This window comes from Sitophilus oryzae, unplaced genomic scaffold (assembly GCF_002938485.1).
Source record: "Sitophilus oryzae breed Bouriz unplaced genomic scaffold, Soryzae_2.0 scaffold_1499_pilon_pilon, whole genome shotgun sequence".
In the NCBI taxonomy this organism is placed as follows: Eukaryota; Metazoa; Arthropoda; class Insecta; order Coleoptera; family Curculionidae; genus Sitophilus; species Sitophilus oryzae.
The window spans coordinates 3,600,470-3,617,919 of NW_022146168.1; the positions used below are offsets into that span (position 1 = coordinate 3,600,470).

The 17,450-nt window shown below is 33.4% G+C and overlaps 1 protein-coding gene across 1 annotated transcript in view; it reads right to left on the bottom strand.

Annotated features, from left to right (window-relative positions):
* Positions 1-467: 467 nt before the first annotated feature.
* LOC115877955 (death-associated protein kinase related-like) overlaps positions 468-17,450 on the bottom strand; it is a 188,483-nt gene continuing 171,500 nt past the window's right edge. Inside the window, exons 3-6 of the mRNA XM_030894307.1 lie at positions 6,544-6,739; positions 3,599-3,863; positions 2,875-3,121; positions 468-1,317 (exon numbers count right to left, since the gene is read on the bottom strand). Coding sequence (XP_030750167.1) covers positions 951-1,317; positions 2,875-3,121; positions 3,599-3,863; positions 6,544-6,739 — 1,075 coding nt within the window. The 3' untranslated portion in view covers positions 468-950. The remainder of the gene's footprint in view (positions 1,318-2,874; positions 3,122-3,598; positions 3,864-6,543; positions 6,740-17,450) is intronic.

Sequence of the window (17,450 nt, forward strand, 5' to 3'; positions counted from 1 at the left end):
TTTATCATCAATTTTTCTTCGAAAAAATGATATCACAAAAACATTTCAAATTTATTATTTCAGTCTATAACTAATATAATAATAATAACTATTTAGTCAACATGTTTAATTTATATCAGTTATGACAGGTATTGATAATTTTGATTCAAAATATCTCGAGAATCATTACTCGTAGCGATTTTTACCAAGATGCTTTTTTACGTAAAAAACATCGTAAATGCATATTTTTTTACTCAGATTTGTTTTATACAGGTAAGGTCGAAAAGTTATTACTCTTCAAACCAGTTAAAAAATATGTAGGTGGCGTCCTCTACAAATAGGAATCATTTTAAAAGCAAAATCAAATTTCTCATGTCAAAAAACTCCCAGACACCAATTTTCATCCAAATTTTGACGTTACTTCAGAAATTATTTGAATAAAAAATCGAAATAAAAATGAAACTTCTACACCCGGTAGGTATCTCCGAAACTAAGCATTTTAGGACATACATTTATAAGAACATTTTACTAATTTTTATCTACAGAATATGCGGCCAAAGATTCCGGAATACAGTTCGGATACCACTCTGTATAATTTATTGATATGTATTTAAAGTTAAAGTATTCAGTTTCACTTAATGAATGTTGTCAAAGTACTGCTGTAGATTAATTCTGAGGAAGTTCCCTCAATTTGTAGAATCAAAAGGCAACACTTCTTCTGAACAATTTAACAAATTTATGGTTCCGTGAAATGTATAGTAAAATATTAATTTTACATATTCAAACGTGTGATATGTAATCACATTTAGTTAACGGGTTTTTATTGAATCACGGAATGAAATATCTGGAAAGCAACTTCTCCATATCGAACAATCACTCTGAACAAAAATAATCTAGTGGCCAAATCAAAACAGCTCCAAAGTATCAACAAAAGGCACGGCGGACACATACACCGGACCGATAAGAACTAACTAACACAGAATGCCCCGGTCGATGGTGATGGTTGTCTTGGTGACGGGCGGGTGTGACAGGTGTCTGCACGCCGTCCCGCACTGCGGACAAAGACAGTTAGCGGTGACTGTGTACGTACGGACGCCGGGTTCGGGAAAGGACCCGTTCAAAGTGTTGCGCTTATGCGACGGAAAGTCTTTGGATTTGGGCGATGGTCCGTCCGTCGTCGTCGTCGTCGTTATGCAGCTGAAGCTCTTTCGCTGGCTGATCGGCGTCGATTTCGGGGTGATGGGATTCGGATCCGTGGGCAGGGCGAGGACGGGCGCTAGGTTGGACTTCAGCGAGATCCACGGATGGTCGAGGAGTTCGTGAACCGTAGGCCTCTCTCTGAAAAATAAAACAAATATATCAATATTCAAACAGATTTAGATATAGATCGATTCGCGAATGAAAATGATCAATTATAATAGCTTTATCCAGAAAAGATAAGCAAAGATAACAAATAATATAAACACACAATTTCGATCCATTGCATATGTAGCAATTATTTTTGCTTTTTAAACTTATGGCATAACCTGATAAAATCTGCCCAAGGAATCAGGGAAGATAAAAAAAAGCAGAACACAACTGTTATACATCATACATCCTCCCGTTGGACAAATATGTCCAAATGCCCAATATAAGACATGTATAACTTGAGATCAACCGTCAACAGTACTGGGAGAATTTTCAGGTCAGGGGCTTGGGACACCCAAAAAGAAAATTCCACTTCTCCAACTCCCAGTGGATGACATACCAAGAATTTACAACTCTGAGAAACACCTCACTGTAGTATTGAGTAATAAAAAGGATTGGAAGGAAGAAACGTTTGCTCAGTATGTAAAAGATCATACTATAACGTGGTATACTGATGCTTCCACAACCAAAGCAGGGACAGGGATACGAGTATTTGGGCCGAAAACTAAATATTCCGAATCAATGGGTACCTACCCAAGCATCTTTCAGGCAGAAATTTACGCTATCGAAATATGCGTACAATTTATCTTAGATGGGAACTATCGAAAACAGGAAATAGCCATCTTATCCGATAGTCAAGCAGCACTAAACGCGATCAACTCGGTAACCATCAATTCGAAGTTGGTCAAAGAGAGGCTTAACAAATTAGGCAAAGAAAATAAAGTCCTCCTGCTTGCCTCCTTCTATCCGTTGGGTGCCTGCTCACCAAGGGATAGAAGGCAATGAAAAAGCAAATGATCTTTTATGCTATTAAACTTTTATGCTTTAATTTAAACCACCAATTTGTTGTCAGAACGTCGGGGACAGCAAGATAGTAGCTTTATTTCAAGACGATTCTAGCAAATATTATGGTTTGGTTTGGTGCTGAGTTCTTGGTTATTTGCAATCAAATTGTGCGATAGTCGATTTATGATCTGTGAATGTGGATGTAAGCATGTGAAAGGTTCGTCAAAAACTAACTGAAGGTAATCTCTTCTCTAGAAGACCAGCCCTGTGTCCAGGTAGTATCTGTTGAATATCGCAGAAGTCAACTTGCTTTTGCAAAAGAACATGAAACCTAGAATCAAGAAGATTGAAGTAACCTGTCGTTCTTGGATCATCTGACTAATTTGTTTTGGAGAACAGGCAGAAGCAAAAAATACTATAGACGAGTACAGCAATTTGCACAATACAATATTGCGGAAATTGATAAGTTATGAGGTTTCGAAGCCCTTACTAACTCGGTTATTGCGGAAATTTATTGTGTTATTGTGGATATATTGTAGATTCTATCTCTCAACAGAAGGAAACTGTCAGTAGGTATGAACTCCATTCTCATCTTAAACTAACAAACTAACTAACTCTCATTTTCTTTTTGCGTGTATGTATTTAATTTTAATTAATTATAGGGGTTTAAGAGTTTTGGAGTTTAATATATCAAATACTTACCTTGGATCAACCACAAGAGCGCCCTTGATAAAATCTATGGCCGAACTCGATACGTCGCCAAAGTGTTCAGGTTCGAAGCTCAGCGAGCACTTGGATATGTTTAAGAACGTCTGCTGCTTGCTGTCTGCTCCGAACGGACTGAAACCGGACAAAAGTACGTAGGCCAGGACTCCCACAGACCAAATATCAGTCGATAAGCATATGGGCTCGTAACTAAGCACTTCGGGTGCTACATAATCTACAGTACCTGAAATAGACAAGACAGCTTGTATCATAATGAAAATTTAATACAAAGAAACTTAACTATTGATTTGTGGGTTTTAGAACACAAAGAAATAATATCGTTGTAAAAACTACCATAGCAAAGGGTACACTAATTTATTGAATAGTTAATAAATGTATTATTAAATTATCTTCTACTTATTGTTACTACTTTATTAGGTAGTTACTACTCAAGGTAGTGAGGTAATAATAGGCGGTTGAAGCGTAATGCTAGCCACATTACCTTGTATACCGAACGGCTCTAGTATGGAAAAGTACCTTGCTACTCCCAAGGCGTTAAACGCTATATACGGGAGCTATTATTATTATATATCTTCTACTTATTCATAGATTATCACAAAATTAAACTTGAGAGACAGTCAATCTGTCATCATAAAGCATTTTTATGGTAAAACCTTTGTTATCAGAGAATACTTATGAAACTGTGAAACAAGATCGTTACCTAAAATTTCCCGCACTGTAACACCAGGTTGCAGAACTTTTGAAATACCAAAGTCGCACAACTTGATGTCGTCACAGCTGTCCTCCACCGAGAGTAGTAGGTTTTGAGGTTTGAGGTCGAGATGGGCAATGTTGCGGTCGTGCAAGTACGAAACTCCCTCGAGGATCTGTTTCATGGCTTTGCGAGCTTCCATTTCTCCCAGGCACTGACCGCTGTCCAAGATGTGTTGGAGTTCTCCGCCCGCGGCCAATTCCAACACCAGAACCTAAAAGTAAATATAGTTGTAATATATGTACTCCATATTTGAACTAAACTGTACGAGGGTTGTCTTTTATATTCTGTATAAAGAAACATAGTAGGCGCCTATCGACATGTATCAAATGTCAAAATTAACTGTCTTCTTCAGTTAACTTAACGCCAAAGAAACTAAACCGCTTCGTTTAAAAATGTACCTAAACTGAATTTTTGAAGAAGACAATTGTCTCAAAAAGAATGCCTTGCCGAATTGGTTTTTGTTTACGGTAATGAAGAACCCTGAACCATATCAGTCGATAGTTTCTCATTGGTATGGAAAATTTAAACATGGACAAGAAAATAGACATGTCACATATAGTGAAATTGAAGCATTATTGGGCATTTCAAAGACCTCAATTCAAAAAATTTTACATGAAGAATTATCTGTAAAAAATAGTTTCTCGTCAGATACCGCATCTGTTGACGGAAGAATAGAAAGCAATTAGAGTTAATTGGTGTCAAAAATCTATACAAAACGGATTTACTCTTATGAACCCGAAAATAATCACCAATCGGCTATTTGAGTGTTCCGAGATGAGCCAAAACCGACGAGTTATCCGTTCCCGAAGTATTTCCAAAAACTCCTAAGATGATGGCGACATTTGTATCAAAAGCGGGTCATGTAGCAGCAATTCCTCTGCGAAATCAAAAATCTATTACTGCTGATTGGTCGCTGACTGGAATACATATTTAGGTATTTGTTGGCTGAAAGTAATTGCTGAGTTTGGAAAAACCAACCCTCAACGATGAATGATCCTCCACCAAGACAATACAAGTTCCCACACACCTAGAAAAACAATGGATTTTTTAAAGCAAGGAACCATCGAATTGTCAGACCATCCTCCATACAGTCCCGACCTAAATCCTAACGACTTTTTTACTTTTCTAAAAATTAAGAATAAACTGCGTGGTCAAAGATTCCGGTCCTCAGAAGATGCAGTCAGCGCTTTCAAAATGCAGTTTTCAAAGTACCAACTGTGTAAAATAACTACTTTCAGAATTGGTTCCAACAAATGCAAAAATGCATTTCACTTCGTACAGAATATTTCGAAAAACAATAGTGTTTAAAGTTATCTACTGTTTTATTCTACTTCTATATGCAAAATATAAACGACAACCCTCATAGCACTTCAACTGAAATTGAATTAATTAATAGCGATTATTAATACTACTAAATACTACAGCCTGATCATAACTAGCCAGCCGGCTTACGAATATATGTAACAAGTACAGGGTGTCCCATTTTAGTTGAAATCATACGGTATCTCCGTTATTAGTAAAGATAGAAGGATGCGGTTTGCACAAATCTGTCTGTGTTCGTTTCTGAGCTACGGGGTCTTTTCGAAAATTTTGCAATTTGGGTCAGCCCCCGTATCTCCGTTATTATGGATAATATGGAGAAGATGAAAACTGATTCTTGGAGAACTTTTTACGTAGAATACAGTGTAGTCTGTTTTTCTACGAAAAAAATATTTTTGAAGATATGAACTAAAGTTATGTTTTATCAAATGGAACACCCTGTATATTTATGAATCATATGATCCGCCTTGCTATGAGCTTCTCAGAAATATATATCACTCTATATTTATTTTCACTATTTACTGCAATATTTAAAATATGTCATTTTCTTATTAGTAGGCCGTGATAAATAACAAAAAATCAAAATGGTATTTACTAAAATAGTCATACAAATATTAAAATTTATTTGGAATTGATATATTTTACTTTTAAACTGTTACCCCTGAATCTCTGAATATAGTTTTCTTTTTTTATAACGGAATTTATTATAACGGGATGGGTTTTGCTAATATCTAAAAGCTTGCATTATTAAAGCATTTTTCAGGGGTTCGACATGTGTTAGTTGCCACGATATATTTCATATTTCAAAAATCCACAAAATCAGAAATCGAAAACGGACAAATCCAGGAATAAAAGAGGTCATCATATGGGTGCATTGGTTTCAATTCATTGATTTGAGAAATAATAATTTAACAAAATTGTAATATTTACGTTGTAAGTTAAGTTGTGAGGGGGAGCCCCATCTTGCTGAAAGTATATTTCACGTAAATTAGCTAAAGGAACATTTAAAAGTCCCGATACGATAGCTTCCAAGATTTACGAACAGCGGTAGAGAATTAAGTTTCCCTAATATATAAGAATTTATTAGTGGCTCTCAAAATAAAACAAGAAACAGAGAGAAAAGTATACTTTTAATAATTCTTTAGTTTCTTTTATTATCAATCATGGCCTACTAATAAATTTGATCTTTTAATACATTTTTTTTAAATATTGCACTAAATAGCGAAAATAAATATAGAGTGATATATATTTTTGAGAAGCTTATGGCAAACCAGATGATATAATTTATAAATATATAGGGTGTTATTTAAAAAAAAAAACATAACTTTAGTTCATATCTTTAAAAATATTTTTTTCGTAGAATAACAGACTACGCCCAAATGGGACACCCTGTACAGTAACAAGTAGATAACAAGTAGATAACAAGTAGTAGTAGTGTAAAAAGTAGGGTTTAGAACTTAGAACTCTATTAAGTCATTAAGTGAACCCGCGAGATATCATCATTCGAGATTTTTCATTTTTTTTCATGGTATATTTTGTTAGACGTTTCCAAAAATGTTAAAGATACATACCATTTCTGTGAGAGATTCGTATACTTCGTGTAACCGAATTACTCTATTTGTGGAGGAACACTGCATCAGTACGGCTATTTCATGTATGATTTCATTCATCTGGTCTTGATTTCTGCGTCTCTTTTTTACGAATTTTGCTGCATAATGTGTGCCTGTTTTCTTGTGAACTGCTCGGCATACTGTCGCGTATTTACCTCTGAAAAAGAATAAATATTTTAGTATAATACTTGCCGGAAAATATCCTATAAACTAAATCAAATTACATAAGTAACAAGTCACAATAGCATTGTCAGCCTGTTTTTATATTTTGTATTATATTTTTAACTTGAGTTAGATGAGTCCATGTATGGGAAATGATGGGGGCTTTGTATAGACACTCATTAAAATTAAAATTTTGATGCATTTTAAAGTTTTATATTTGTTTTAGTGGACCGACTTTGGGATAAACATTTAAGAAATTTGTAGCTAAATTATTTTTGACTTTTTACTACCTATATCTTTCTAAATTAAAAATTAAAGTTCCCATCTGTGTTCCCATCTGAAGGAATCGGGCTCATAATTTCAAGAAATATGAGTATTTGTACCCATAAAATACTTCGATACAGCAAGTTTCAGATTTTTATCTATAATCTTGTCTGAATAAATCGAAAAATACTGAAAATCAGTAAAAATTGTTATTCTCAGCGTCTTGTGAATCGAATGATCTAGCGACCGGATATGTTTTGAGGCATGATTTTTGGAAAAAAATAAGAGCTATATCCTTCCGCAAGAACCTAACACAAAACGAGGTTTTATTCTTAATTTTAATTTTTAACCATGTTACGATATCCGTAAAAATACAGAACTTTTGCCATTTATTTTTTTATCATTTCAAGAGTTCCTATCCTATAAACTAAATCAAATTACATAAGTAACAAGTCACAATAGCATTGTCAGGCTGTTTTTATATTTTGTATTATATTTTTAACTTGAGTTAGATGAGTCCCTGTACGAGAAATGATCGGGGCTTTGTATAGACTCATTAAAATTAAAATTTTGATGCATTTTAAAGTTTTATATTTGTTTTAGTGGACCGACTTTGGGATAAACATTTAAGAAATTTGTAGCTAAATTATTTGACTTTTTACTATATCTTTCTAAATTAAAAATGAAAGTTCCCATCTGTGTTCCCATCTGAAGGAATCGGGCTCATAATTTCAAGAAATATGAGTATTTGTACCCATAAAATTCTTCGATACAGCAATTTTCAGATTTTTATCTATAATCTTGTCTGAATAAATCGAAAAATACTGAAAATCAGTAAAAATTGTTATTCTCAGCGTCTTGTGAATCGAATGATCTAGCGACCGGATATGTTTTGAGGCATGAAACAAATGTCCAGAAAAATGAAAAGAAAAAATGCAATGTCCAGAAACCTTCGTATGAGAACTTCGAATCGAGACGATCGATTTATTTAAGTAGGTATATCGCTAAGAAACCGCCGCCGTTTGCCAGCTTTTCAAATTTATAATGCATTGCATCTCAGGAACGTCCATGTAAGTGAACGGACTGTAGAAGAAGATTAAATGAAGCAAATCTGTTAAGTTGTTATCTGTTTAAGGAATATGTTAAGAAGGCCTGCTTCGGGACCACAACTTACTAGGTCTGCTGACTAGGACCCAAAGCAAAGCCATGGTTTTAATCTATAAATTACGAAAAAATGTTAGTGTCTTCTTCAAAAGCGAATATCTCCGAAAAAAGTAAAGCTATTGAAATGAACCAAAAAACAAACTATCGAGAAAAGATGCAGTTTTTAAATTCCTTGCTGTCTTAACATATTTCACAGGGTGTTCCAAACTATCACCAATATATTAAAATTTTGTTTTCCCTCGTATAATTGACAGATGGGAACATTCATTTTTAATTTAGAAAGAGATACTAAAAAAACAAATAATTTAGCTACATATTGCTTAAAATATCATCAAAATCGGCGAACTAAAATAAAATATATTAAACTTTAAAATACACCAAAATTTTAAGGTGTCCGTCTTTCGTGCCGGTGAGTGTGGTTAATCCTCATTGTGGAATTTTTGTGGTAAATTGTAGTTTTTAGTTATAATGCGACTTTATCTATAAGACCACGAAATCTATAAAACAGAAACAGACTATACTGTTAAAGTTTGTACATTAAAATGTCATCCGATATCTTCTACTTATTCCAAAAATAAGTACTTCTAGGAATATTCGTGAGCGAGCAAAAGGAAGAAGTGTATGCTGAAAAGTCATAAAAAATATACGCACGCAGGGGTTATAAAAGTAACACATAAAACGGCGTCACTAATGAATGAAGGGAATTTTAAAAATACCCAAGCCTGGTTTACTGTCCTTAAAACACGTCTTGCTACGTTAAAATGTATTTAAACTTGACATTTAACTGTTAGTGGAAATCCTATAACATCCCGCATTATTAAACGGAAAATAGTATGCACTTGGAGCAAACTTGGAGCACTTGACGCTCCTCTCGTAAAGGGTTGGCTGGTTTTTCAATGGGATTTAAAGTTTTAAAAGCAATTTTTAAGTTATAAAACCGCGACGAAATAAAAACACACGTCTTGCAGAATGTATCGTATTTCACTTTACTTATTTGCATAAGCCATGCATGTACATTTCGAGCAAATGTAATTAAAACGGATTATTGAAAGTTTTTCTTCAACTCGACACCTACTTTTTATTACCGTTCATACGACGACATTTCAAGATCGTTTCGCAACTATACCGACCTCACTCAGTAGTTGGAGGTTTTATAATTTATTTCCATAGGAAATATATTGAACATTAATAAGATTTAGAATTACCTCCGAAGAAACACATAATCTTGTTTCATTTCTTTCCAAAATTATGTAGGTATTCGGTACTCGTATTTCACCCCTTCCACAAATTTAATATTTTTGTGTATAATTGTATTGTAATGGAAGCCTTGGATTGCGCTTATGGGTTTTGTTAAGAACAAGAAATACTTGTCCAGAAGCTGGAGGATTATCCATGCGTATACCAGCAAGTAATTAATGCGTTTAGTTAATAACAATTCTAATTTAATTATATGCAGAAAGTTACAAGTTTTATTAACTAGCAGCATTTTATTTGCCAAGGAACTTGCCCTGCTGCGAAACAACGTACTCTGCGAATTCATCTCTAATAGCCGCAGCTTCCATAAATCTTAAGGTAACAGCTAAAATTTTCGTTTGACATTGGTAAAACTAGAGCGTATCTAGCTTGATAAAATAATGTCTATCTTCACGGTTATCTGTTATTAAAGTTTCGACTCTTTGACTCGTTCGGCTTCGCAAAGTGGGTCTCGTCCAAAAACATCTTCTTTTTCTCTTCAAAGGCCCTGGGATGATAAGAATAACGAATCGGCCGCAGAAAGGAATCGGGCTCATAATTTCAAGAAATACGAGTATTTGTACCCATAAAATACTTCGATACAGCAAGTTTCAGATTTTTTTCAGATTTTCATTTTAAAGTTTTATATTTGTTTTAGTGGACCGACTTTGGGATAAACATTTAAGAAATTTGTAGCTAAGTTATTTGACTTTTTACTATATCTTTCTAAATTAAAAATTAAAGTTCCCATCTGTGTTCCCATCTGAAGGAATCGGGCTCATAATTTCAAGAAATATGAGTATTTGTACCCATAAAATACTTCGATACAGCAAGTTTCGGATTTTTATCTATAATCTTGTCTGAATAAATCGAAAAATACTGAAAATCAGTAAAAATTGTTATTCTCAGCGTCTTGTGAATCGAATGATCTAGCGACCGGATATGTTTTGAGGCATGATTTTGGAAAAAAAATCAGAGCTATATCCTTCCGCAAGAACCTAACATAAAACGAGGTTTTATTCTTAATTTTAATTTTTAACCATGTTACGATATCCGTAAAAATACAAAACTTTTGCTATTTATTTTTTTATCATTTCAAGAGTTGATCATAAAAAAATCGAATTTTGAGAAAAAATCGACTTTTAATTTTTTTTATGTGCGGTACCGTTTAAAAAAAATTACCAAGCTCATAATTTCAGCGAAAATTGAACGAGGAATACAAAAAAATAGTTGCACATTTTTACGGTTATCGTAACATGGTTAAAAATTAAAATTAAAAATAAAACCTCGTTTTTTTAGATTCTTGCGGACGGATATAGGTCGTTATTTTTTTCCAAAAAGCTACCACCATCAGGGTTCGGAAAACTACATGTTACTTTTAAAAACTACATAAACTACATTACATGTAGTTAATGTAGTTTATGTAGAGGGTGTAGTTTATGTAACTTATCAATAATAACTATAACAAATATCAAAGGTTTGAGGTGAGGTTTTAATAAGTTGAAGCTTTAAAAACACATAATGTATTTAAGAAAACAGAAGAAATATGGCTTTAAATATATAATTTACATCATATTATCTCTATTACACCTCATACAAAGGAAAAATTATTCATAATATCAATACATAGTTTATTAACGTAGTTTTCATGTAGTTAATGAACGGGAAAAGACGTAGTTTTTGAAGAAAAAACTACACGTAGTTAATCCGGTAAATTACGTCTTAATTAACTACTTCCGAAACCTGACCACCATGCCCCAAAACATTTCCGGTAGCTAGATTATTCGATTCACAGACGCTGAGAATAACAATTTTTACTAATTTTTAGTATTTTTCGATTTATTCTATTCAGACAGGGTTGTAGATAAAAATTGGCGCCGGGAGGCACGTATAGCCGCCCAAACTAAAATATGTTAATATCTTGAAAACTGCGACTTTGGCTGATTTTGATGTTATTACAAATTTTGTTGCAAATATTATTCCTAATCTTAATTTGAAAACCGCGTTTCGCTAGCTACTGTAATTTTGGAGTTACGATTTTTTAAAATTTTTAACCCCCTCCCATACCCCCCACCCCCACCAAAAACTAATGGCCAGATTCTCGGGTGCCACAGTATTTTTGTGCCAAATTTGGTTAAAATCGGTTCAGCGGTTTTTGAGTTATCGTGTTACAGACGGCAGACGGACAGACAGACCGACGAATTAGGTCATTTATGACCCAAATAACTGATTTTGAGTGAAATTAAAAAAACTTTTTTTTTGCCGATCTTAATAGCCTACCATACCTATTGGTATGATCGACTAAAAATCTGAAACTTGCTATATCGTATTAGTATTTTATGGGTACAAATATTTCCTGAAATTATGAGCCCGATTTCTTTCTGGGACCGATTCGGTATTCTTATCGTCCCAAGGCTTTTAACAAAATATAATAATAATCAGCCAATAATAAAAAAATCGTCGTCAAATTTTCCAGAATCGTCGTCTTCTTCAGAATTACGAAAACGGGAACGAAACGTAAGAATGATTCTATTACTTTGTGGACTGCAAAGACCAAACTGAAACGAAATGTTTGTTGCTGTTTTGTTTTAGATAAATGATCTGCAGTATAGATTTTTTTAATTATTTAAATAAAACGTCTTTACTCGCGCTGGGAGTAAAAATTCAAGGCCGTGAGCCGTGACACAACACGGAAGAGAAAAAGTAACGTCGTCCGATTCAAGTGTAATTTGATATGTCGATAGATTGGACCAAGGCCAGCTTAACCGTATACGACACGTGTCACGGTGATAGTTTGTTTTGACGTAAGAAACGTCAAAAGTTGATGTAGTTCGATCGCGACCAAATTTAGTGGGTATGCTAAGTGAGCGACGACGGTGCATACGGTCCCACCCTGGTGCAAAGTTGGATACGACGTTTCGTTTACATCTTCATCAAGGTGGGAATAAGGATTTGATATTGAAGAAAAATGTGGGTCAATTTCGGCATAATTGGGGACGGGCTACAGGCCCTCGATGTTTCGAACCGATGCGATGCCTATAAATGGGCGAAATCATCAGGATTTTTCTTAATTATAGGTCGGTTGGAACCAAACTCGGCATGTGGATAAAAGTACCCGGCTAGAATCCTCAGACGGTCATTTTAATACAAATTTTGTGAAAGTGAATCAAAGTATTTATTAATTTTTAATTTATTACTTTTTCAACATTTCAAACTAAATTTTTTCAAACGTGTCCTTCAAATCCTTCTATTAATAGATATTAGTAAGAAGTTTCACTTCAAATATTCGCAAATAGTGCACACACAATTTTTTTTTCTATAACAAATTTATTTAACCAATCGTCACAATTAATACACTTTACAATGTATTGTTTCACGTTAAAAGATATAGATGTTATCGTGAGAGATCGCCAAAAGCTGGACGACCAGGAAAATGAACGGTCGAGCAATTGATAACGCTGCACAAGCACATAAATCAAAAGTTAATAGTACTCGAATCTAGGTGACTACGTCTTCTGTTCTTAGCCTAGGCCGACCTCGAAATAAAATTAATGAAGTTATTAAGACTGCCATAGGATATACGTAACTGTACTTTTAATATAGCGCCATTATTTTCCAACGGAATCGGAATCACCACGTCTGAATAATAATTTCGAATTAAGGAAGGTTGGGCATAAATTTACAATATTAAATAATTTTAAAATAGCTGGGATACAAGATCCTGTTCTTGTTGGAGATATTTTTGTTGGCGTACGACTTGGGACTTGCCGATGCTAAAATATTTTAAAGGTGTGCAAAACTGGGTAGTTAGTATACCAGGGTTATAACAATTTTGACACTTAATTTTGATTTATTCGTGAAGCAACTATAGTCCAAGAAAATAGGCCTTCAAATAAGAATGTTTGGGAAAAACTTGAATTTTTGATATTATTATAAAGTTATTTTGATTCAAGTTAGTTATAGATATTTAACATTTTCTTTCAATTTGCTCGAAAATTATAAACTTCAATTCAGATTCTTTTAAATTCACCCCCGCAACTAGAGAATGCAATCCCGCAAATGCTGAATCCCGCAAATGCGGGATTCCTCTAAGATTTCGCGGGATCAAAGTTGCGGGATTTACCGTGCGGGATCGACACATTACTACTTGGTAACCGAATCGATCTCAATCACGATCAAACCATAGACTTAAAATAAAATATAGACTACACTATTTACATCTCAACGCGGACAAACAACCTTTTTTGTACACGTGTTTACTTCTGGGTACAGTCGGCCGAGCCTTCCTCATCCAGCCTATGTTGTCACGTCTTTAATATTATCAATATTTTTTTTCTTGTTATACACATATATTGAGATATTAATACTACAGTTTAATAAGTAGGTTTTAATATTCCATAGATGTATTAAATAGTCCTTATTCTACTAAATTATAAGTCGGATACTGTTTAATAAGGATAAGTTCTTTACAATATGACAACACCGATTAGAGGCGAGGGAGCCTATTCATTCATTTATTACCTTGTAGTACGTGTCGCACGTGTGCGGTAAAGCTTTGTTGCCGCTATCTCCGCGGCTGTATTAACGCATTTTCTTAGCTTGTAGTCCTTAATTGTTTATTTTATTGACTTTTTCTGTTCAAAAACTATAAAATATGGTTCGCCAGTGCCAAATTTGCAAGAAATTTGACTTTAATAATCCATTTAAGTCTTGAAACGACTTTTGACCGGTAGGCAACTCTCAATTTACCCATTGGGAGTCAGTGGCGTTGTTGTAGAAAGGCGCTTATTTAGATAATATTTTAGTAAAATGTAAAATCTGATTTTTTTCTCTTACATTACATTATTTACTTACTTACATTGTAACAAAATCATAATTATAACCCTGTTAATAATAAATAATGTTTTTATTAAAAATATATTCCGGTTTATTCTAAAATTATCTTCAGAATCTAAAATAACATACAAGAATTTTAAAATGATATTACATTATGAAACAATATTTTTTAATATACCGGGTCGTCTCAAAAAGTGGCTCAACCCTATAACTTTTTTATTTTTCAGATAAAAACAGATTTGTATGTTAGTAGGTATATGACATAAATTAGGATTTATTGACGTATTCAATTGTTTTTGGTCTCTTCCTGTTTCACCGAAATGATTACATCTTTTGATTTTTAAAGGCACCCTCGGTATATTGCTACTTTATTCGATAAAAATGACACTCTGAATAGAATGACATATCATATGTCAACTTTTGACATTGTCGCTTAAAACATATCCTATTTTAAATTTCAATCCAGTTTTTTTCAATCCACTAAGTTTTAATCAAGGAGCCTTGGAAAAATAGTTTTGATCGTCTAATAGGTTTCGTGTCTTGTCTAGGCCGGTTAAAAGATGTACAAATCGTATTTTTAATCATACATATGTCAATTTTTTCAAATGGAACAAGGGTGACTCATTAGCATATTTGGAAAAAGCATTTTTTTATGAATATATTGATACCACACACTTGGTATTTCGAGTCAAATTATCGTTATGAACCGCGTGTTACAATTACAATTAAACCATATGCGAAAATGTCAAAAGTTGACATATGATATGTCATTCTATTCAGAGTGTCATTTTCTATCGAATAAAGCAGAAATATACCGAGGGTGCCGTTTAAAAATTAAAAGTTATAGTCATTTCCGGTGAAACAGGAAGTGACCAAAAACAATTGAATGCGTCAATCAATCCTAATTTATTTCATATACTAACATACTAAATCTTGTTTTTTTATTTGAAAATATAAAAAAATTATGGGGATGAGCCACTTTTGAGACGCACCCGGTATAATAAAGACAGTACCGAGTTAAATAAATGTAGTTTTTATTTTATCCACTTCCTATAACCTTCCTTGCTTTAATGGAACAGATTTATGTTTTCTCTAATTTACATAATAAGATATCACTTAACCAGAAAAAAAATTACAACAATCATATTTTTTTTTCTCTCCTGTCGCCGATTCTATTATATCTGTGGAATAGATCCTGTTTTGATTAATATTAGGGGTTGTAAATGTTTGACTAAAATTAATAATTTATTATTAAATTCAAAAATTACCTAATTTCGATTATAAAATTTCTTCTATAACGTGTATTTTATTATTTTTATCCTTTTTGGACTTGGTTTTTTCTAAAGTTTTATTTAAAAAACCTGTCCTAAATCTTAATAAAATATAAAAAAGTTTAAATACGATATATTTTTAATTTAATTATACCTTCATTAAAATAAAAAAATTACCCGGCTATGATACGGAGAGTTCAGGTGTACTTGAGAAACGAAAGACAGTGTTGTGTTTCTCGGCAGAGTCGTCAGGGAACAACCGTTACGACAGAGACAACCTATCTATCGCTCGTGTCGCACTCGTTATAACCTAAAACAATAACACAACAATAACAAGACAGTGTCTGACCGCATGTTCCAGCTATTTATGAATGAGATGCTCAGTCTATATTTTATTTTAAGTCTATGGATCAAACCGTTTCGTTCCGGGCCAATGCGTCGACGCTCGGAACCCGGGGGATTCCCCTTACGGCTTGGCAATTAAAAATAAGTGAAACAACAAACAGGTTAGTTCTTAGTTTTCTTTCTGGCGTATGTGCGTAAGTGAAGAAAAGCGTTTAACTAGTAAACTAGTACTTGTGGACAATTTCGTCAAATAAACTGCCGGACATAATTATCGGGACAAGCAAAATTCTAGGGTAAATTTAAAGTTGAATATCTCTTGAACTAAAAAAGATTTTGGGATGCGGTTTGGACCAGGTTTTAGATACATCTATTGTAATTAAAACGCTATGTGATTTTCGAAAATATATTTAGCGAATTCTCGTATACAGGGTGTTTTATAAGAGTGTGAAAATTTGGTTAAGAATTTTTTTTACCGCAAATTTACAATTTTTAAAAAATCGACATTTTTACCAAGTACGACTAATCTGTATTGAAATTAGAAAAAAAATTGATCGGCTTTTTATTTTTTTTTGTTTTAAGGAAAATACGACGGTTTTTTTCAATAAATATGCATTTTTAGTCACACGTATGGTCCTAAATGGTACAAAAAGCTTTGTACATTCTGCATATGCCAAAAAATTGTTGATATAGAGTGTATCTAAAAGCAAATAACTAACACAAGTTAAAAAAAACATCAACATAAGAATAATATTTTTATTTATAAAATAAGTAGATAAATTATAATAAAATTTAAGTTTACTTAATATTAAATATATTTTTTGAACACCCAAATATATCGGTCCAAATTTCTGTACAGCTAGTTTAAGATACACGCTATATCAATATATTGTGGGCCTATGCAAAATGTACAATGCCTTTTGTACCATTTAGGACCAAATGTATGACTATTGTTTATAGTCCCGCAATTTTGCGGATCCGCGGGATTGATTGCTTTAATCCCGCGGGCTTGCGGGATTGAGATTTTGGTGCGGGATTGCATTCCCTACCCGCAACTTATTTGAACTTTTTTTTTCTAGTTCTTACCGTTTCACCGAAATTGCGAAAAAATACTTTATTTACGTATTTCAGCCTTTCTTGGGGGTGAATTTAAAAAAATTTTTTGCAGTTCGTTTTTAGATCTGTGAAAGTAACTTATATCAAAAATTCAAGTTTTTCCCAAATAAGGAAATAAGGACTAAAATAATTTTCAGAAAATTGAAAATTACCCAATAAACATCGATTTATGTGTATACGAAGTGTTTAACAAAAGATAAAGTTCGACAATTTTTTTTTCCAAAATATTAAACAGTATAAAATATTTATTTATTTGAATAAACACAAAGTTGTCCTTCTGGTTGCGCTACTGAGCGTAGCGGCATAAGGCAGAAGTCGCTTCTTTCACCGACAATAAAAATCATTTAATGAATGGCCTGGTACGTGACCGTTTTCGTATCTGGAGATAGTTATTTCTAGCCAGAAGAGAAGAAGAGATGCATAAATCAAAAGGAATAGGCGCGCCCGATTCAATGATACGGAATAGAAATATGGATATTT